Raw genomic sequence first — 23,299 nt, forward strand, 5'->3', positions numbered from 1 at the left:
TGTTGAAATGATATCCATTTTTCAGATTATTCAATGTCACTCAACAGTTCAGTTGCTGTTAAACTTGCACCCCATATATTGAAACTGATTTGGAGCCAGACATGTGACTAACATATTGTTATTGTGTACATTTTTCTTCACTTTTATTGTTGGACTTCATTCATTACATCTCCAACTAGGGCAGGGCGATAATTCAATATGACAATTCATCGTCTTTCCATTGAATCATATTGTGATGAAAACATATATCGAGATATCACGATACACAACTATGTCGTCTAAATTGATATTAACAAACACATACTGACTGAAATTTCTCAGAAAATCTGATCATTTTGCACTTAAGTTCTTAATTAAATGAGAAATTGTTGTCGAGATATGAAATGACATATCGGGATTGAAGTATTTGGCCATATCACCCAGCAAAATCATAAAACCTTTAACTTTATGTTGCCTAAATAATAAGACCGAGGATGCAGGATTGACACAAAAGACAGCAACTCCAAAGTTACACCTTAAGATAGTTGGGTATTGTTATTGTTATTGTCACAAAATCAAGAATAGTACATTGTCAACATCCCTTCAGATTCATTTTTAAAATCTGTTGCAGTATTTAAGTAGTACTTCTTGGTAGCCTTTCCATTAAAGACAATAATACTACAATATTGGACAACAATATTATCTATTAAATAATGGCACCCTCACTGTGAAAACAGTCACCCTGCGTCATTAGTAGAAAAGAGTCAAACAAAACAGCGTTTTGTGTAAAAAATATCAGTAACATTAGTGTCTTTCCTCGGGTTACACCGTCCCCAGTTTCATTCTCTGTGGTAATGAAAAGCTGTAACATGGTCGGCCTGATACCTGAAACATAAGCTCCGACTCCAGCATCAGCAGACGAGATGTTTTGGACGCGGAAATGGCACATGGCGTTTTAGCCGAGGTCGGGGGTTACATTATTCTAGACATGCATATTTCATTAACTTCTGTGTGCCCCACTGACACAAAGCAGCTTTCATTTCCCCATTAGGGCTACAGTCAGAGGAAAGCAGAAGTCTTGTCCTATTCTGGCCTGACAAGAATCAGCGATGTCAGTCTGCTGGCTCAAACGTGCTTTTTAGGGGAGATGTCATCCGTTGAGAGTGGAGTGGTTTTGATAAATACAATATAAATTACACATATTCTTAGAAACGTAGTTGAGGTTTGAAAATAGTAGTAGGAAGTTGACGAGTCTGGTACACTATTTCTCTGGTGTTCTGTGACGATTTACCACCTAGTTGTTAATGCTGCGTTCCATTTAACCCAAAAATCAGATGTCAGAGCTTGGAATGACATCACACCCAAGTTGACCGCGTTCCAGTACAACAAGTCGGAAAAATGAATGGGGTTTGCTCCAGCCAGGTTAGCTACTGTTAGCCATTGGTTGCCATTGATAACAACACATTACGACCGATTTTTTGCGCATAAAAACACTGCAGCAAAATGTCCACAGAAAATTGGACAGTACTGTGTGATTGACACAAATAAGACAGAAGTGCTAATAACCAGTATTTACCACAGCTTTTTTTACTGTTGATTCACAGAGCAGCAATTTTGGATTTTGTTGTTCCGGGTTGGTGAGGTTTGTCCGACTTTCCGAGTTGGAAATCTGACTTCAGGGGGCGTTCCAGTTGAAATTTCCGACTGGGAACTCAGAAATAACGAGTTCCCAGTTCAAATGGAAAACACCACAAGCTCCAAAAACAAGTTTTTCTTGTATTTATCAAATGAATTTAGCTATCTAAGAATACACTATCAATAGTGCTTTGTGTATGTGCTATTATACAGGCTTTGTTATGTACAAAAACCTGATGATACATGTCGACAATACCATTGGTGGCTGTGAGGGTTTTAATCAAGATATATGCCATAGACAATGCTGAAACATAGATTGTGTTCTGTTAGAACTTTATTGGTGTAAGCCTTAAGTTGCTTATTTAACTGTAACAGTGTCTGATTTGGTTTAAGCATATAGTCAGCCCACTAATCTTTTTCCCCTCTGGGTTCTTCCTTCTCTCTTCCAGGTTGCCGGCCGTTTGGGGATGGGGATATTCCCGAAGATGGACTACCGGTGAGTGAGATTAAGAGTTTTAATATGAAAAAATACGTGTGTTATTTGAGAACATGTTGATCTTGCTGACTTTGAGGAGTCTAGCTATTTTAGTGAGCGTTTGGAGCTGAATTGATTTAGTTTGTTTTGTTAGAAAATGCGCCACTGAGCAACACACATTCACAAAAAAAAAAAAACATTAAACACGATTAATTTTTGATTAAGTATCATTGTGTCATGGAGGGGGCAAATGGATGTTCAGAATGCTAAAGTGCACCCACTGTAGGTTTTTACAAAGTTAGATTTATGACTCTATAACTCTCCCTCCCTATTAAATAGGAGGCAGGTCATAGCTTGAACCTGAGCCATATGTTTGAGCCCTGATGTGTCCCACCCAGCCAGGCGCTGACACCTGCCTTTGTTTTCCAACAGTTGTTCTTGGAGATTTACAGGTGTTTAACCAGTGCCAGCCAGACCCTGAGGTGGAGCTGGGTGTTGGCCAGTGAATGTGCTAGAGCAGGCTTAGCTGTCTCTATCAATCTAACTTGGTAGCTGTCACTCTTGTTACAATTGATGCCGATATAATAACCCTCGCCTGAGGTCAGGAGCTGGTTGTTCAAAAGGCAGCTTGGGTGAAAATGCTCTATAAACCGAATGCGTGTCTTCGTGAGCTGGGCCCCTTTTTGTTGACAGGTTGAGAACTGTTAAGGTGCATTATGTTAAGACGTTGTATACATTTGCGCCGTTCCTGGCATGTGGCACTCTATTGACTGTCGACATGTGTGGTTAAGAACGCCGTGCTCTCTTTAGAGCGGAGAAAGGCAGCAGGTATATAGTTCAAGTCTCCACGCCCAAGTTCATTTGTTTTAGATATCGGGCCTGTGACAGGAACGTCAGTCACCTGTTCTACTTCTGATTGTAAAGTAGGTGAAAAGACGCATTCATAGGAGGACAGGCAGTTCTTGTAATGCACACACACTTATAATTAATTACTGTTGACACTGTTTCAGAGAGGTGTTGATTCAACTCGGGCCATTTTCTTACACTAGTTCGTGGTGTTCACAAAGGTACAGCTTCAAAACATAGTAAAGAGGTCAACACAAATAACTAAAATAGTAGCCTAAACAAGTGCAACAAGTTTATTGCAGGGTTGCATGGTGTTTTCTAGTTTTTGCTGACTCCAAGCTTGAACTGGAGCTTTGATATCACACTGAACCTCCCATGGGCTGCGGTCGAGAAGTCCAAAAATGACGTCCTGATGTCTTTTCCTAACCACTTTTCCTTGACCTCGATGGAAAACGTCATGAGGTCAAGGAAAGATGTGAAGGAGAATTCATAAGGAATTAGGAAAAGACAACCGTGGTGTTAAGAGAATCCGACTGCACTTCCACTAGGCTCTGTAATTATGATGCGACGGCGGCGGATGTTAGTGACTCGGGTCTGCCGTGGTGAAACTACAATGTTCCGAAGATGGACTACAAAAGGCGCTTTTCCACCCGGTGCGTTCTTAAATAGGTCTTTCAGTGACCGGCACCTTCACCCGCAGTGTGTGAAAGAGAGATACCGCAGGTCCTTCTACTGCTGGAACACTTTACATCAACATATAATAAAGGATTATCTTACCTAACGTGGACAACTGGTGAAAAATACTATTCATTACCAAGGTTGGAATTTAAAGAAAAGTTAAAAAGAGTTATTTTTTTGAGTTATGGTGAAGGAGTAGAACCATTAAATGTATATTTCTTCCTACTCTTTTTATTCAAGTTGATTATTTGTTTGCTCTATGTTTACTATTAATTTTATTTGTTATTCTTGTTTTGTTTTTTTTATTACATATTTGTTACTTGTTCGACATAAATAAATAGAAATAAAGTGAAACCAAATGGCTGTCACTGCCCATTCATATTTATCAACATGAATCCCATTAGTATGTGACTGTATGAAAATAATATGCAAGATATGCAAATTGTTTGTTTCCATTAACGGCAGAATGGTGCGTTGCTTTAAAAGTTGTGGCCGCAAGGAATTGTGGGATGTTATTATCTCCCTTCCTTTGGTAAAGGATGGTCCAGTGTATCCTATGCTAAAGGAGATAAGAAAGGAAGCATTGAAGCACCTTTCCTTAGCATTTAGAGAATTTGCTCTTATCATGGCTGCTACTGAGATACTTCCGGGTCATTTCACTTTAGGAACCTTCCTAAGCAAAAAAAAAGACTTTTCGACCGCAGCCATAGTTTTTTAGCGCTCGTCAGAGGTTCGTCATCACCTTTGACCTGCCTAGCATCTTACATCCTGTACGATGTGGACTAGAAGAGGAGGAGGAGGGAGAGCTGCGTTCCTGTTCCTGTGGCGAAGTTCCTCTTTAAGGAATCAGCCTGAACATACAGGAAATCCAATGGCACCACTGTTGCTAGGCAGCAGGGGGGGGGGGGGGGGTGTGTGTGTGTGCAGCGGGGGGGGGTTGGGGGGAGGGAGGGTTGGGGGTGCGGGTAGAAGGGGGGTGTTCACAAGGTTCAGTGAGTGAGCCACCGAGGGTGTCACCATGGTGATTTGGCATCCGAATGTTGCGGTCGGAGACCTGGGCTACAGAGAAAGAGAAGTGAACCAGTGGCTGCAGCCAGAGAGCTAGCAAATACCAGCACACAACAAGGTGTGTTGCTTAATACTCCATCATCACCACTGTTCGTACAGATAACCTCATACAAAAAAATGGTCTCTAACTGGCTCGGGGAGGGATATGGTGTATAGTATAATATATAGAAAATTCTAGCCTTTAGTTTGTGTTATTGATGGCCCCCCTTTAGAAGCAGGAGATCTGTCCTGTCATGACCTTGTTGAGAAAACAGACACCACTGTCTCTCATCAGCATGGGAGGTCACCATCAAGCCTTGTTTAGTTCCTTGATTAGATTCAGACGTCTCTAAAAAAAAAAAAAAAAACTCGTAGAAATTACTTCAATTCATGATAGCCTTGCATTGCTACAAGCGTTTGACTTGTGTACGTGTGAACACGCTTGTCCGTGCATGTGTGTCCATGTACATGCGTTCGGGACGGACTCCTCCACCCACATCCTGCCCACTGAGGCTCAGCACCCACTTGTATGCCCTTCACAAGCTTACCACATTCTTCCTCTCACTCAGAAACACACAACACACACACACTATATGCACATGCAACATATTTTACCCATATATATAAAAAAAGAAGAAGAAAAAAATGCCTGGTTGCACAACACTCTTCTCAGCTGTGATGACCCACTGCCAGGAATTATGCCGTACCACCGCAGTCTTTCCGCTAGTACAAAGAAAAATGTGTTTTTTTTTTCTCTCGAATGCCACAGGAAAACATCCGCATCTAATTTAGCGCTGGCAGGAAGTTTTCTCTTATCAGTTTAGTACACAGAGGTTTTGTTGGCCAGTTGACTTTTACAGCCTCACTCCACAGACCAGAAACTTTCAAACTGGTTTGGTGTGTTTCAGTGGAGCTCCATAAAGCACCTTGGAGCCAGGAAGAAGGGCGTTTTAAAAGGAATGGTTTGACATTTTTGGAAATGTGCTTCTTAGCTTTGTTGCTGAGAGTTAGATGAGAGGTTTGATACCGCTCTCATATGCGTATGTTAACTTAGCTTAGCTTATCTTAGCATAAAGAATGGAAAGAGGGGGAAACAGCTAGCCTGGCTCTGGCACCGGCTCAGACATCTCCGTGTTCAGAGCTGTGTGCAGGTTGGGTTGCTGCGGTAGTGGGCCAATCACACATTGCATTAAATCCAAGAACGCTCGCTGTGATTGGCTGCGAATAGGGATGCTCATTTTGAAAAATGTTCTTAACCGATAACCGACCCTCGTGAACCGATTATTAACCGCTAACCGACAAGATTTGTGCCTCGCGTTTAGAGTCGCGGACATGCAGCCGCTTTCCCAGTAGAAGTCTCCACCACACTGTGTGTCTGCCCGGCGTAACGATACTTCGTCTGCCCGACATAACTTTAGCGAGTGTCCAACAAACAGTGTGTGTATTTGTGCTACGTTAGCAGCTCTAGCAATGCCGGAGGCTTCGTGCTCGCCGGCGCACACGTAGTCTGCGTAACTTTAGCGAGTTTCCAAAAGACCGTGTGTGTGTGTGTGTTTGCGGTGAGTGTGAGGTTGTTGGTGGCGTTATTGCTGTGAACGTAAGTGTAGCAGTGTGTGTACAGTTTATTTGTCGGTGAACTCCTCCGCTCCGCTCAAGCGAGCCAGAGACCGGAGCCAACTTCCTGTATCCTGCAACTCCGTCTCTGCCTCTTAAGGTGGGCTGTTAAGATGGACAAGCTATTCTCCTTAAAGTGACGAGCATGCTCCTCTGAGCTGCTCAGCTTTTGAGTTAATTATTAACATTTCTTTTAACCGTTTTAACCGATAGCGTTAATTGGTTAAAAAGCTTAATGTCGGTTAACGGTTAAACGGTTAATTATGGACTGAGAGTAAAACTTTCTTAGATCTGGGCACAAAAAGGATCGTTTGACTTGAGAAATTTAGATGCTACTTGGTACTGGGTTGTTTCGGTCGATATCTTAAAGCCCTAGTCCTACGGTAACAAAATCCGCCTACTGGCACAGCCAAAGCTCACTAATTGACATGTTAAATCACTTTGTTTTAATTAGTACAAAACACAAAAAACAATATATTGTGGTTGTATTTAGGGGGTTAGGGACAAAAGAGCCACAACTAACACTTTGTTTTTGTTGTACAAATTAAATAAACAATATACAACATGTTAATAAGTGAGCTTTAGAGGTGCTGGCAGGCAAGTTTTGTTACCTTTGGACAGAGCTAGGCTAGCCGTCCCCCCCCCCTCCATTTCCAGTCTTTAATCTAAGCTAAGATAACCAGCTGCTAGCTGTAGCTTCATATTCAGCCTATGAGACTCTCTGCGACAAAAGCTAAGTAGCGTATTCCCCATAATGTCAAACAGTTTGTTAAAAGGGATACATGAAGAGCAGCCTGGAAGTTGGCTCTTTGTTTTTTACGCTAACAAGATACAGAGATGAGCACCAGTCGTGGTTCGCCTTAAGCCGAGCCCTATTTTTAGAGTGTGAGAAACACACATATATGCAGACAATAAACCATTCAGTGTTTGCGATCAAACGTCCGAGCATGCACATCATCTTCTTCTTCTTCTTCTCCATTCTCTTTTCTCAGTCCGACGCAGAGATCTAGCATGTTCTGTAGGTTTTTCCGGTATGTGGGCCGACCCCCAGCCCTTCCCTGTCCTGAGCCCCTGTGCCTTTGAGGGCGGAAGTGCATGGATCCCTGATGTTGGTGTGGAGCCAGGTTGCCCCTGGCTCCCACCACCTCCATCTCTCCTCTCCTCTCCTCTCCTCTCCTCCCTCACCCAGCCACATCTCTAGGGTCAGCTCAGCTCCAGATTGGCCCCCACGCATGCCTTTGAATGGTGGGGCTTAGGCAAGCGCTTTAAAAGGAAGCCCAAGTCTGTTTCCCATTTCACCCCCTCCCTACCCCCCCCCACCACCTCCTTTCTTTCTTTCTCTCACATACACACACAGCTGTCATCTGGCTTTTTAAGTTCTGTGCTGCATTTCTCCAGCTGGAGCTGGTTTATGACATTCCCTCGGCAGACTCTTTGGCCTCTCGCTCTCTTTCTCACACACACACACACACACACACACACACACACACACACACACACACATGAACACAAAGTCATTTTTTCCTGTTCTGTTCTTTCTCTCCTCTCCCTCCACTGTCTCCTATTCCTCACATTCCCCTGCAGACGCCGTGGATGTGCGTTTACACCACTTGGTATGTTTGGAGGCAAAGAGGGAGCAAAGTCACACACATACACACACCATGTGTTAGCAGTCTAGAGAGGGGGGGGTAGGGGGGAGCAAGCAGAGGAGAGAGAGAGAGAGAGAGGGGAAAAAAAGAAGAGAAAGAGAGGGAAAAAAAGAAGTCAAAGGAAGCATCTCTTAGCAACCACAGGACAGTAATTACTGTAGCAGCAGCTGGGAGCAAACCAGATTTCCGCTGTGCGTTAAAGCACTGGCGTGGGCTACTTTACACACGGCACTGACTAACCAGAGCCAGCAGCCTCCTCCACACGCAGAGCAGAGAGAGGGAGAGGGTGGGAGAAGGAGAAGAGAGGAGGACTAACCCTGCCTTGATGAGGTCGGGGTGTGTGTGGGAAAAGAGGGACAGCTAGCCAGTGTGTACAACGGCTCGAATATGGTCGGATGAAACTCGTACGTGTGAAGATAACTCGGCGTGCGTCCATGTTTGTGTATTTCTGAAGACCTCGAAGACCCTTTATTTTTGCAGTTTATTTGGATCATTTTCAGACTGTAATGAGAAAAGAAGGCACAACTTTGAATTTAATCACCCCCTAATTCTGCTTATTTTCATGTAATTTGCATACGTAGCTGGAAATTATTATACAGATGGTTGTTGCTGAAACAACGCTGGACGTGAAATATCATCACGCAGCTCTCGATGTAATAACTGACAATCCTCCCCCATCTCTCATCACCTCTGCACGCATGAATCATGAATAGCCATCACTTTTGATGTTGTTGCCATGAGTACTGAAGTATTATACCACTTCTTTTGGATCTATTATTTTATTTCTAGAAACACCTTTTTCTGCTGTGTTTTATTTTAAACTGTGTTTGATGCCGACATTCACAAGATGTTATTTATAGACACCACCTTCTGATTGATGTCAACAGTGAGCTTACCTCTTGTAATTATCTGATCGTTTGGCGTGAGGTGGAAGGAATGTTCGCTCGGTTTTCTCTTCTTTCTTTCTTTTTTTATTCGCATGTTTCAAGTGCCTCTTTTTTTAGGCTTGTGTTTGTAGATTTTGCATCAGTTAAAATGTTTGTGGGAACACATGCAAGGCTGATGGGAACTGGGAGTTCTTAACAGAAGGGCCTTGAGTCATCACCACACAGCACAGTCATTTGGCCAAGCGTGGGCACGGGATGCCCCCTGGTGGTTGCAAGTGGAACACACACACGGCCTACACACCCCGAGTCAAAACAGTTGTGGTCAAGAAAACGGACTTAATCGACCATCAGGGCTTTGACGGTTTGATGTTGACATAGAATGATAGATGTTAAGGGCGTCAACCAATACTTAACTTAAGTGAATTGATGAATCACGTCAGATGTTTTGTGTTTCTTTGATGTGCGTCTTTCTGAGGGAAAACATGGGTTTTTCTACAAATTAATTTCCCGTAACTATCAAACTTACTTTATATTTGTATCTGTATTTCTCTAGGTGTGTGACGAGCCTCCCTCCATCTGTACCCCAATGAAAGAGCCCTTCTCTCCCCTGAACAACGTCGTCTCCACCGAGCCATTCAGGGGCTGCTACGTCCGCGCCCAACCCTTCGACGAGTTCCCCTCCAGCAACCGCCGCTATCTGCCTCCACAGGTCCGCCTCTCCTCCACACAACTAAATCGCATCTCCAAAATTTGAATTATAAGTTCCTCAAAAATTGTATCTCATTGTTATGAAAATGTGGAGTCCCAACTAATTCTCAATTTCACCTCATTTAAAGGTCTCCTTCAAGACGACTCGTCATGTCAGCTTTCACATGGACGAAGAGGAGATCGTTCGCATCAACCCACGCAAAGACGTGCTCATCCGCGGCTATGAGGACTACCGCCACCCTGTCATGTGGAAACAGGAGGCCGACCGCGAGGACATGGACTTCCCCACCGCCTTCCACAAACTGGACAGTAAGAAGTGCGAGTACCTCTTTCCCGACGGCCCTTGTGGGGACTCTCACTCTGGCCCCGGTATGGGCATTGGAACAGGTATGGGGCTGGGTCTGGGCAAGGACACAGCCATCAAGACTCAGCCCTCGCCCCTGCTCAAGTCCAAGAAGGGCCGTCGGCGGCGAGAGGACGGCGAGCGCTCGCGCTGCATCTACTGTCGGGAGATGTTCAACCACGAGGACAACTGGCGGGGGCAGTGCCAAGACGCCCCCGACCCGATCAAGCAGTGCATCTACAAAGTCAGCTGCATGCTGTGCGCCGAGAGCATGCTGTACCACTGCATGTCCGACTCCGAGGGCGACTTCTCGGACCCCTGCTCGTGTGACACGTCCGACGAGCAGTTCTGCCTGCGCTGGCTGGCCCTGGTGGCGTTGTCATTCATCGCGCCCTGCATGTGCTGCTACCTGCCTCTGCGCGCCTGCCACCACTGTGGCGAGGCCTGCCGCTGCTGCGGGGGCAAGCACAAGGCCGCGGGGTGACCCGACGACGGACTCTGGGACACCCTCAAAGCTAGCTAACACAGGAAGTGGATAAAAGCGGAAAATTAAAAAGCCGGCATCCTTTTTTCATTCCCCTCTCAGACGGGGTGATATGTTGTTGATCCCCAGCTCTGAGGGCTTTTGGAGATTTCAGTTTGTGTTTGTCGCCGACAAGCAGCGGTGGAGGACAAACCATATGCTTTGTGGGAGCTCTGAGCATCAAGCTAAGTTCAGGAGCTTAATCTGAGGAGGAGAGGAGGAGGCAGCGTCAAGATTAATAGACTTGGAGATGTTACTAAACACACCTGTACACACAAACACACACACACACCCATACACACCTCTCTCTCACATTCACACTCATGCATTGACGAAGCCAGGCCACAAACTCTACTACAAGAAATGTGTAACATTATGAAGGAAAATTGTCTTTTGTACAGAGAGCGACAACTTAATGACAAAAAAAAGAAAACAAAACTATTCTGCGTTCAGAAAAACTACTTGCTGTTTGCTAAAAGGGATATGTTCTTGCTTTTTTGTGAATTTACAGTTGGGTAACAGTGGCCTTTCCTTCATGGCTTAAGCATTTGCTGACAATGTAATTACTAGACAGAGAAAAGTGCACTAGAAATGGTACCCCCCCCCCAACCCAGAGTAAAGGTAACCCTCTCAAATTCTTGTGGTACATTAACCACCAGATGTAGTGTAATTTTAACATTTGAGAGCTGTTGCTGTGGTGGATGTTTGGCCAATTCCTTGTTTTCCTTTTCATTGAATGTTGAAAAAAATCAAAAAGGTAACAGCTTGTTTTTTTTGAAGGTGCAGATTTTGACATTCATTAAGAAGACGTTAAAGCGATTACCTTGCTTTCCCGAGGTGATTCAGACCATTTGATTGCATTCCAAAATAAAGGGATCGATTCCATGATTAGAAGGGAAAAAAATGGTAACGACTTTACCATGCCGAGTTCCCCAAAATAGTCTTTTTTTCCACGTCATGAAAATAGCATTAGAACCTCTTGAACCATTTAAATTGAAACCGACACATGACAATTTCATTTACTCCAGTGGATCTCAGTTTTAGTCCAGTTATTTACTGCTGTAGTGAAATTGGTGTTTTTGTTTCTTATTTGTTATTTTTCCTGCTCATTTTTTATAATTATTTTTTTGAAACAAAAGCTGAAATGTTGCTCAACCAGCAAGTTTTGTTTCGGTGAGTAAAAAAGGGGTTTCAGTGCTCCTTGGGTTAAATGATGAGGCACTTAAATTAGGTTATTCTTTTATTGAGAATCCCTCCGATTTTAAAATTTGTCTGTACATACATTTGAAACATTCAATTTTGGCGTGGGGGAAAAACCCTCCTGAAAGCACTGCTCTCCAAGCTTTGGTTGCAGCACCCTCTCCAAATTTCCATGTTTGTCCCATGAATCAGTTTCTTTTTGTTTTCTTTTATTTTCCTGTGTAAATGTAGTATTTCTTTGTTCCTCAAAAGTCCACTCCTTCTTCCGTATGTCTTCATTTAACAGGCCCTGAATGAATGAATGCATTGTTTCAGGAATGCTGAGTATCTTAGCTATTAAAAAAAAAACATAAAGGTGTTATGTATGTGTATGTGTGTGTGTGTGTGCATAGGTCTTCATATGCACTGCTGATTCGGTGTCATGTAACGTCACCACTGACTACTTGATTAAGGCTTTGACTTTGCCCTGTTTCCCGAAGCGTCTTTGTCTATTGAACAAAAAGAGACTGTTAAAGGAATAGTTCGACATTTTGGGAAATTCACGTATTTGTTTTCCTTCCGAAGGTTGGATGAGAAGATTGATTTTACTGTTGTATCTGTGTGTTGTTAAGCTGGAGTTAGCAGCTCGTAAATGGGGCTAGCCTGGCTCTGTCCAAATGTAACAAAATCCTCCTCCCACCACCGCTAAAGCTCACTAATTAACACATATTACAAGTGTAAAAATGATAGTTTGTTGTTTTACTTGGTTGTCAAGTGTGGGACTATTTCTCGGATGGGCACAGGGACTTCCTGGAGTCCCGTTGTCACCATGAGGTTGCCATGCAAAAACTCTCGGAAGTTACCGTGCCTGAAGAAGAAATAGTCCCACACATAACCCCCCGTAGAACCGCATCTTGTCATTGTTACACTTTGTTTTTTTAGATTAAACAATATATAAAATGTGTTAGTTAGTGAGCTTTAGCGGTGGTGGTGGTAGGAGGACTTTGTTATCTTTGGACAGAGCCAGGCTAGCTTGCTTCCAGTCTTTATGCTAAGCTAAGCTAAGCTAAGCTAAGCAGCTGCTGGCTCTGTATTCATATTTAACAGCGTGGTATCAATCCTCTCATCTAACTCTCAACAAGAGAGTAAATAAGCATAATTCCCCAAAGGTCAAACTCCTTTAAAAGATCCTTTGGGAAACAGGGAGTCTAGTTTGTGTTTGATTTCCCACCCAAAAGAGTAGAACACTTTAAATTATCTTGCTCACAAGACCATTGTTGATTCAAAACTAGTCTGAACAACAACAAATTCCCATCAGTTTTGGACGTCTGGCTGCAATAACTGATGAAGTTATCCCCAAACTAATGTTTGAAATTAGTGCTAATTGTGATTCGCCTCAGTATTTAACAGCAGATTTGATACAACATCCCATGTGCTGTTGCTAACAGATATGCATCTCCTCTCACCTCCCGTCACTCCTAGTTAAAAAAATAACGTAGTGGCGCCTCGGTCCTCGACGAGATTTATTTTCCTAATTCCACCCCCCCGACCGACGCTCCCTTTACTTTCTATGCAAACTTTCTAACGTGGGAAAACACATTGACCTCTCTGCAGACTGAGTCAGTGACGGGACACGACACTTTAACGCTACATAGGTAGACGACCAACCCCTGGTACCAAACTCCAAAACAAACCTGTAAATACTTAACACTATATTTAAGTTCTGATAATAATAATCCCAGCTTTTTCTTTTTGTCTTTGAAATTTTTAAAGATAGAGCTGTATTTATCGTTGCTGTCAGCATATACTGTAGCTTCAATTGACAGCATTATGTACATAGGTCACCTTTTAGTATTATTTCACATTGAAAAGTAGAGGATGGAAATGACTATTGAGCTTCTAATAGAGTTTCTCTCTAGTTTTGTACGGTAGAAGGAAGGATAGTGCTAACACGGTACAGTAGTGGCAGTCCACTTGTTTCAAAAGTTTGATATATAAATATATATATACATACATGCATATAAAGCTGCTAGATACAATCACTAATTTTATTGTGTTGACAGAGAAAAATCAGCTATGAACGACTGTTAAACCCTAATTCTCCAACAGCATATAACCATGACAGTGAGTTTTTAAATGTTTGATTGCTCTGTGTGATGTGCATGTGTGTGGGTGCGCGAATGTTACTATATACGTGCGTTCATGTGTGCCCACGACTGTGTGTGTGTGTGTGTGTGTGTGTGTGTGTGTTAGTTTGCTGGCCGTGTGCGTGCGGGGATGGTGTGTAACCAAATGTTTGGTTGGTTGTCATATTCTCCCATTGTAATTGGATATGCCCTGCGTTATTGCAAGCTGAACCAAGGTTTGATGAACCTGATTAAAACTTGCTGGCTGAGAAGCAAAAATGTAGGACGTGCATTTATACAAAGTGTAGAGAATGCTGAAATAACACTTCTCATTCTGCATTAACCAGCACAGTGCAACTTCCTGTCATGTACTGTATTATATATGCAACATGTGTCTGTCTGCTTTAATATATATATTTTTTTGACCTGCATTATATAAGACTTCAGTTTTAACCACTTTGCTGCTAGTCTTTTATCCTCTTTCAATCTTGGAAAAGTGTGCATATCTTTGGGGAATGCATATACAAGTGTACATTCTTGACATTGTGTAGATTAAACAAAAAGAAAAAAAGCTATATAAACCTGTTTCTCTTCAGTGTATTGTTTTAAAAACGGTTACTTTTCACAGCAGTTGAGTGGTTATGTTTCAATTCTCCGATGCTTTGGTGCACTGATGATACTATATGTAAGCTTTTTTTCATCTTACAGCGCTTGATGTAACATTTATGTGATTAGTTCTAAATAGTGGAAGACATTTGTGTTTTGAAACTTGCAGTATAAATGGTACTACTCTTAACTATTCTGTAAACACTGCCTGTTTTCTTTCCTTTTTCTTTCACTCTCTCTTTGTATATATTTCTTTCCTGTGCATCTATTTTTTCCCCCCTTGAAGTTTCTTAGTGCCATCGGCTTTCACATCCTGACAACCTCAAAAAAGTGCCTCACGTCCATCCTAGTTTCCATTTTATAATTTAACATCTCTCGTTCTGGTTCTGTTGGTTTCATTCAATACGTCTAGGTATTTCTTCTCATGGTTCGAGAATACCAAGTATATGATTTATAGTCCCAATAACTCATGTCATAGTTGTATTTTCTTTATACAGATGTAGCTCGTTACTTTTCATAAATATATAATGTAAATATGCATACATATGTTTGTAACTGTTTTTATGTTACATCATACACTTGTAATTTGACATATCAAATAACATTATCATAATAAAATGGTGAGTTTTAATCTTTTGCTGTGTAGGCATCATTGTGTTTCTTGTAAATCAATCCTTTGAACAGAAAGGAGTGTTGTATCGCGAAGACAAACCCGAGTGCACATGCTGTGCAAGTGTACTGTGATTAGGAGTCCATTTAAATATCCTTCTTCCTCTTTTAGTAGTTCAACTATCAAGACTGAAATCTCCAGCAAATTCTACTTCTGCATTTTCAAAGACACGCCGGTACTAATGTGTGTAAAATCCAGACGGCTAAATTTGACCGGAAATATGAAAAGTAGAGCTGAAACTATTTGTTCTAACAGAAAACATATCTGCTACAATTCTGATTATCAATTAATGTGTGGGTCGTTTAGGTCAATTGTCAAGCAAAAATGCCGAACATTATTTGGTTCAGCTTCATAAATGTGTGACAGTAATATGCTGATCCTCTGTATGTTTAAGTTTTGTACCGTTGGTCAGACAAAACAAGACATTTGAAGACGTCAACTTGGGCTCAAAGAAATTGTGACAGGCTTTTTTTTCTCTATTTTCTGGCATTTTTATAGACTTCATGATTAATTTAGGGGAAAAAATAGATTAACTGATAATGAAAATAATCACTAGTTGGAGCCCTACTCCAAAGGCTTCAAGGAGGTGACAAGACACTGTATTATATTGGTGATTATGTTTAAGAAGAATGCGATTTAAATTGGCACAAGTTACAGAGAAACTGCTTTCTCTAACCCATACACATCATTTCCTATTAACAATTTTTAGAATTTTCTTCATTAATGCATCAATAAGTTAACACTCTGACAAGAGCCATACTTCACAGTGAATACCTTTACTGTTGAAACATTTCATTGCTAAAATGTGGGTAAATTTCTGAATTTTAAATTGGAGTTTTCTATCCAGTGTTGGGGAAGCTACTTTGAAAGCATTGCTTTGCAAGCTACCAATTACTTCACACTGTAAGAAGTTGAACTACAGCAAAGATACCCTAGGGAGACATCTAGTTTGGTTAACTAAAGCTACTTAGAAAAAAGTAGTTCAAACTACTTTGTAAAAAATGATCAAATTGATAATGTATATGTGATACAAAATTATAATAAAATATAATACATATACGTGCCCACTTGTTCACAGGACATACATAAACCAAGAAAATAAAATACCACACTAAAAGATTTTAACCTGCACTTTTTTTTACACCGTTTGACCGACTTGAGCACTGGTCTAAAAACAAAGGGCCTGTTGTCTTACTCGTCAGTTTTGTAACCTCCGACTTGTACAATCTTAACAACTAAAACAATCTTTAAGTTAAACTAAGTGAAGATGATGACGCCGTCGCTGTGTGCGCACTGAGCAACGCCCAACCTTTTGCACATGCAGGCACTAGCCTACAGAAAGGTCGTTCAAGGTTTGTTATTTGTCATTTGTCAATTCATGCAAAGCAGATCACTGGCAATGAAAATCTTTGGTTTCAGGTTCCTTCAACAATGCTCATTAAATATGTAAACATAAAAGGTGAAATCACACAAGCAAAAGTAAAATGATAATTGGACATTTTTTAAAAGGAAAATGATAATTGGAATTTTGTTAATAGTCTGTTTATTGTCAATACTGTATATATTGCTCCTATTTTTATACTTCCTTCTATTTAAATGGTTCATATTTTGTTACACTTTGTTTAGCTCTTTTTTTACTGTGTTAGCTGATGCATCTTGTTTTTTGCACTATCCCCTTTGCTGCTGTACACTGCAAACTTCCACACAGCAGGACTAATAAAGGAATATCTTATCTTATCTTATCTTATCTTAATCTAAGGCATAAAATAGTGCAGTTGAAATATAAGGCTTAAATATAAACATAAGTGAGTATAAATTAGCAAATTTGTAATTTTGTTGAAGACAGGTGAAAGGTGAAAGGTCAGGTGTGTGGTGGTGGCTGCATGGTGAATGCATTTAAATAGAAAGGGTGGGCAGGGCTGATCAAAAGGGGCTCAATTACAGTAGAAGCAATGGTAAAATAATAATAAAAAATCATTCCTTACCTTTATGGCCCAAAATAGTTTGTAGTTTCAATAGATAACTAGACAAAAAATGACCAAAAAAAAGTAATTTAGCTACTTGAATCACTGTACAAATATGAATGTAGATTTAACTACTAGTTTAATTACATGTAGTTCACTACTCCCCACCAGGGTCTGAAACTAACCGTTTTCCTCAACTGCCACTGTGGCAGGTCACTGAACATTTCTACCGGCCACTCCTTTATTTTGTCTGCCACTTCTGAAACGCTTTAAAATTGTAAACACTGAGTCAGTGGTAACAGACTGTAGAATTATGGAATATATCATGTAACCGTAATGCATGACTATATTTGGTAACACTTCATTTTACAGGTCCGCAAATTTCATGGTAATTAAGTGATAATTACCAAGTAACCTATTTGAAAATTCTTTGGAATTACTGCCAAATTACCCCAATATTTACCTCAATTTATCAAAAATGACTTTATTATTAACATGATTTAATAATTCTATGCTAAAATAGTATGTAATCGTTAAAATAGGGCCCTTAGACGCTGCTCTTCATCGGAGGTGGAAAACCAAAAGTAATAGAGGACACTTCTGATCAGCACAAATCTCGCCATTGTGTGACTTATTGTCTACACAAATGTAACCTGGTAGCTAATGTCATGATTCAGGGAGTTTTAAAACACATTTCAAAGAAGTTATTTGCTAATTATTATCTATTGACCAACAGACATGGACATACAGCATATCAATTCACTTTTTATTCTTTTCCTGGAAATGTATTAAATAAATTACCAGCTATTGAGAAATAGCAGAATTTAATTTTCAATAAATGTATAGGTAAATATTGGGGTAATTTGGCAGTAATTCCGAAGAAATTTCAAATAGGTTACTTGCTAATTATCACCTAATTACCATGAAATTTGTGGACCTGTAAAATGAAGGGTTACCATATATTTAATTTAGGCTTTAGAATTGCTTTTTAAAAATAATATTTCTTAATATAAGGAAAACCTGCCATGGTGGCAGGTGACCTGAAATTTCCACCTGCCACAACCAACATTTACCCTGTATTTGGCAGGTGCTAACTTCATTCCCTGCTGAAAAAATATGTCTGGAGCGGCAAAACATTTGAGCATTGTGATGAAGGTAACACAGTTTATAGTCTAAGTATATAGTATATAAATCTAATGCAGTGAGGGCCAAATGTACTACGGAGTATTAGGGCCACATTGAGGGAAAAAACATCTGAGATTTCCAGAATAAAGTCTTAATATTACGAGAAAAAAAGTTGTAACATTAAGAAAATAAAGTCATAACTTTACAAGAAAAGAAATTGTAATATTACGAGAATAAAGTCATAACTGTACGAGAATAAAAGTCGTAATATTACAAGAATAAAGTCATAATTTACGAGAAAAAAAGTCGTAATATTACGAGAAAAAAGTCGTAACTTTATGAGATAAAAAAGTCGTAATATTACGAGAATATAGTCATAACTTAACGAAGAAAAAAGTCATAACTTTACAAGAAAAAAAGTCGTAATATTACGAGAAAAAAGTCATAATTTACGAGAAAAAAAGTCGTAATATTACGAGAAAAAAGTCGTAACTTTACGAGATAAAAAAGTCGTAATATTACGAGAATATAGTCATAACTTAACGAAGAAAAAAGTCATAACCTTACAAGAAAAAAAGTCGTAATATTACGAGAAAAAAGTCATAATTTACGAGAAAAAAAGTCGTAATATTACGAGAAAAAAGTCGTAACTTTACGAGATAAAAAAGTCGTAATATTACGAGAATATAGTCATAACTTAACGAAGAAAAAAGTCGTAACTTTACGAGATAAAAAAGTTGTAATATTACGAGAATATAGTCATAACTTAAAGAAGAAAAAAGTCGTAACTTTACGAGATAAAAAAGTCGTAATATTACGAGAATATAGTCATAACTTAACGAAGAAAAAAGTCGTAACTTTACGAGATAAAAAAGTCGTAATATTACGAGAATATAGTCATAACTTAACGAAGAAAAAAGTCGTAACTTTACGAGATAAAAAAGTCGTAATATTACGAGAATATAGTCATAACTTAACGAAGAAAAAAGTCGTAACTTTATGAGATAAAAAAGTCGTAATATTACGAGAATATAGTCATAACTTAACGAAGAAAAAAGTCGTAACTTTACGAGATAAAAAAGTCGTAATATTACGAGAATATAGTCATAACTTAACGAAGAAAAAAGTCGTAACTTTACGAGATAAAAAAGTCGTAATATTACGAGAATATAGTCATAACTTAAAGAAGAAAAAAGTCGTAACTTTACGAGATAAAAAAGTCGTAATATTACGAGAATAAAGTCATAACTTTACTTGAAAAAAAGAAAATAACAAGTAAAATTACTACTTTATAATATTATGACTTTATTCTCGTAATATTGTGAATTTATTCTTGAAATCTCCGATTTATTTTTTTTCCTCAATGTGGCCCTAATACTCCATCGTACCATAGACCTACAACAATGATAAATAAAAATGAAATGTAAACAAAAAACAGTTATTATTATTTTTATATATATTATTATAGTTATTAATTTCCATTTTAAAAATCCAATGCAGACCCCTGGTCTACTGTAATTGTTATATTTGGGGCGGAACCATTGCGGCGGAACCAAAAGTTTTCAAAGTCGCACGTTTCACTCCGGCTCACATACGGAGTACACCGGAACTTGCAAGGAAGGAAGCATGAGAGCGCTGCAGAAATGAATGAGTGCAAAACCTGTTCATGTTGACCGTGTTGTCATGTGTTCAGTAGACTAACACATATAAAAGACAGATCCAGCGATGGAGAGCGACATTCTGGACTCGCTGGAGCAGCTCGGGTAAACTAATCCACTGTTATCCTCACTGTCACCGTCATGCTCTCACTGTCTGTGTGTTTATAGAAGACAAGCGTGGCTTTAATGCCTCACCTCTCTCTCTCAGATACACCGGTCCTCTGCTGGAGGAGAAGTCTCTGCTGGGAGCCGCAGAGGGAGGCCTGTCCTCACCAGAGTTTGTGGAGCTGTGCAGGTGGCTGGCATCCAGTTTAAAGCCTCTGTGTGACCTGGAGGAGAGCATCACTTCCGGTCCAGGTGAGCCACATACATCACATTCACACCTGATTCTGATGCTTAAAAGCTTAACTTAACTTTCTCTTAAACTGTAAGTGCAATTGGCATGCAATATAAACTGGGGAAAAAAAAGTTTGGAAATTTGTGTTTGGTGGATTATTCCTCTGTTGTTACAATGCTAATTGGCATTGCATTTTACATCGTTGTAAAGCCTTCACAGTCTGTCCAACTTGTAAGGATCATGCATTTGTGGGATGAGCAGCACAGCTGATTATGTGGGTAGCGCCCAAGAAAAATTTGCCAAAATGCTCTGTCAATGGTAAACAGTGTATTGTCCTGTTGGTATTGACTCTTGTTTTGAGTTGTTTGGTGGATTGGATGATTGAACTCTCTATCAGTAACAAGGAACAAACAAGACATATTGGCAATTTTACTCTTTATTCATTGAATACACCGTCAGGAGCCTCAGTATCGGTGGAAGAACCATATGCAGCCACAACAGCCTGGCACCTCCTCCTCATACTGGTCACCAACCACGTCACACGTTCACACTGAGGCTCATGATGGTGTATTAAATGAATAAAATGTAAAATAGCCAATATGTCTTGTCCCCCACATAATCAGCTGTGCTGCTCATAACACAAATGCATGATCCTTACAAGTTGGACATCATTGTGAAGGTAAATAAACAGGCTTTCCAACCATGTAAAGTACAATGCCAATTAGCATTGTAACAACAGAGAAATAATCCACCAAACACAAGTTTCCGAACTTTTTTTCCCCAGTTTAGTTGTGATGTCACATGGCAACTCTATTGCATGTCTGCAAAAAGGTAGTAATTCACCCAAAACACTTCATTCATGCTTCAAAACCTAGTTATTGTGTATCGCACCAAACCACGTGCAATTTGCTAGATCTCCTCTCTGTCCTCCCTCCAGACGACATGGACAGCCTCCAGGTGGAGATGAGTGGTTTGCTTAAAGAGCTGCACTGTCCTCACGAAGAAGCCGTTTCAGGGATTCTCAAGGGCGGTGTGCGAACTGCAAAAGATCATCTCAAGTTTGTCTGTATGTAATCAAATCGTGCTCCTTTATTCCAATTGTTGTGCTAAAAGTTCTCCGTGTGGTCAGTAACTTAAGAATATGATTTTTCTGTTTTGTTATTAAGTGTTTCTAAGCTCCGAGCTCCAGGCAGCTCAGATTGTGAGGAGCAGAGGAGTCGCTCACAAACAACAAGAAGAGAGTCCGGTGTGTCAGGAGCTCCTGGCAATCTGTCAAACACTGAACCTACCAGAGCCCAGAGGACAGGACGCAGCGGGAGTTTTCTCTCAAGTCCAAGACAAGGTGGGACTATTTAATGCTATTAAAGTACACTTATATCAGGGCCACCATATTTACCCTGAGAGAGTCTTTGTTGTCACTCAAAGGCAAATAAAAAGTGTAGTTGTTGTGCATGCTGGTTTGAACATTGTAGTATGGAATAAATATTCCCAACCACGTATTGTATTGTGTTGTTTTAGATATGACAGCTTCATTGTTTTTACTTCCTGTATATTGTGCTTAATGCATGTAATACTTTGTGTGTGATTGTAGGTTGATAAAGTACTTAAAGATCTTCCAAATGGCTCCATTGAAAAGCCAGTATTAAAGAAATCTCTACTCAGTGAACAATGGGTAAGTAGATGAACTGAAATATGAACTAATATGTCTGTATGTATATATGAGTTGCTGGTTTGTGATTTGTAACATGTAAAAAAGTGTGTTCAACTCATTTGGGCTTTTTTTTTTTGTTTTTATCTCTGCAGGAGAAGTTGCACAACATAAACACAGCTCTGTCCTCAGAGTACGAGTGTCGGCGCAGGATGCTGATCAAACGGCTGGACGTCACAGTTCAGTCATTCGGGTGGTCGGACAGAGCCAAGGCACGTTTAATCACGTTTGATTGCCCTCTTTCTCAATCATAAAAAAAAGTCTAAACTGATGAAAATGATGGGAGTAAAAGCAGATTTTTATCGTATGTGTGCCTCTGTGGTTTGTCAGGTAAAGGTGGACAGCATGGCGAGGGCTTACCAGCCCAGGAGACACTCTCTGAGGCCGCAGTCCACGGTGGACATGGCTAATCTGCTGGCCGCCAGAGAAGACATCTGCAACGTGGTGAAGACCAGCAGCGGCTCCAGCAGGGAGAAGACGGCGTGTGCAGTCAACAAGGTATAGGAGAACTTTTCCCCCTCTCTCTCTCAGTGAATGACTTGATGTTTTCTTTCTGACACAACATCTCTTATCTACAGATTCTGATGGGGAGAGTCCCGGACAGAGGAGGACGACCCTCAGAGATACATGCCCCGCCTCCTGAGATGCCACCCTGGCAAAAACGACAAGATGGAGGAGGTGGTTGGGGAGGCCGCGGTGGTGGAAGAGGTGGAGGTGGTGGAAGAGGAGGAGGAGGATGGAGGAGGAGGAGGAGGAGGAGGAGGAGGTGGTGGTGGTGGTGGTGGTTGGGGAGGAGGAGGTGGATGGAACCAAGGAGGACATGGTGGACATGGAGGAAAGAGAGGACGGTACCAGTATTAGTTTTTGCTCGCACATTTTTTTGCGTTGGTATTATTTAAAGTGATCCGGATGTCGTGTTTGACATGAACTCAATTCTGTTTTTTTCCGTGTTTTCTATGGAGGGAGAAAACACGTTTTTTTTATGTGATGGCAGTGAAACTCTTCCTCATTTAGATGATGCAAAATGCGCATATTTTTTTTTATTTTTATTAGTGTTTCATTTTGCTTTTTTTAAATACCAGTAATACCATGACATCATTACGAGTACTTTTTTTGTACAAGTACAAATGACAAATGATTGAACATCTGCACTGGGCCATAATACTGTAACTGTGTCTCAAGTCCATACTAATTCTAAGGAGGATTTTAGTATGTATTGTTTTCACACTGTTAAAGTGACTGTTTTAAGTACGCTTAATTTATTCAGTAAGGGTACTAAAAAAAAATTTGAGCGTCTTGTTGAAAGACCCTATTCTCCCACAATGCAATGCACAATAGGAATGGAGGACTATGTTCCAAATCGCATACTTTTTTAAAAACTTTTAGTACATACTGCAGCTGCCCTTATAGAGTACGTACTGTTGCATGGAGTATGCATACAATTGGGGCATACTACTTTGTCATAACATTGCATCTTGACCCTCTTGCTCATATAGCCGCTGCAGAGAGGATTGTGGGTCAGAATAAACAGAAAAGCATGCT

At 40.5% G+C, this 23,299-nt stretch overlaps 2 protein-coding genes across 2 annotated transcripts in view; both read left to right on the plus strand.

Annotated features, from left to right (window-relative positions):
• spred1 (sprouty related EVH1 domain containing 1) overlaps positions 1–14,931 on the plus strand; it is a 37,534-nt gene extending 22,603 nt beyond the window's left edge. The window contains exons 4-6 of the mRNA XM_037746294.1: positions 2,064–2,110; positions 9,364–9,519; positions 9,647–14,931. Coding sequence (XP_037602222.1) covers positions 2,064–2,110; positions 9,364–9,519; positions 9,647–10,345 — 902 coding nt within the window. The 3' untranslated portion in view covers positions 10,346–14,931. The remainder of the gene's footprint in view (positions 1–2,063; positions 2,111–9,363; positions 9,520–9,646) is intronic.
• Positions 14,932–19,640: 4,709 nt separating this feature from the next.
• fam98b (family with sequence similarity 98 member B) lies at positions 19,641–23,130 on the plus strand. Its single transcript, XM_037796297.1, is given in 9 exon segments — positions 19,641–19,817; positions 19,921–20,069; positions 20,987–21,115; positions 21,216–21,391; positions 21,641–21,721; positions 21,853–21,969; positions 22,088–22,255; positions 22,336–22,493; positions 22,495–23,130. Coding segments are annotated over 9 exon segments (1,140 nt in total). The 5' UTR covers positions 19,641–19,779; the 3' UTR covers positions 22,619–23,130.
• Positions 23,131–23,299: the final 169 nt, after the last annotated feature.

The sequence above is a fragment of the Sebastes umbrosus genome, chromosome 16 (genome assembly GCF_015220745.1).
Source record: "Sebastes umbrosus isolate fSebUmb1 chromosome 16, fSebUmb1.pri, whole genome shotgun sequence".
Classification (NCBI taxonomy): Eukaryota; Metazoa; Chordata; class Actinopteri; order Perciformes; family Sebastidae; genus Sebastes; species Sebastes umbrosus.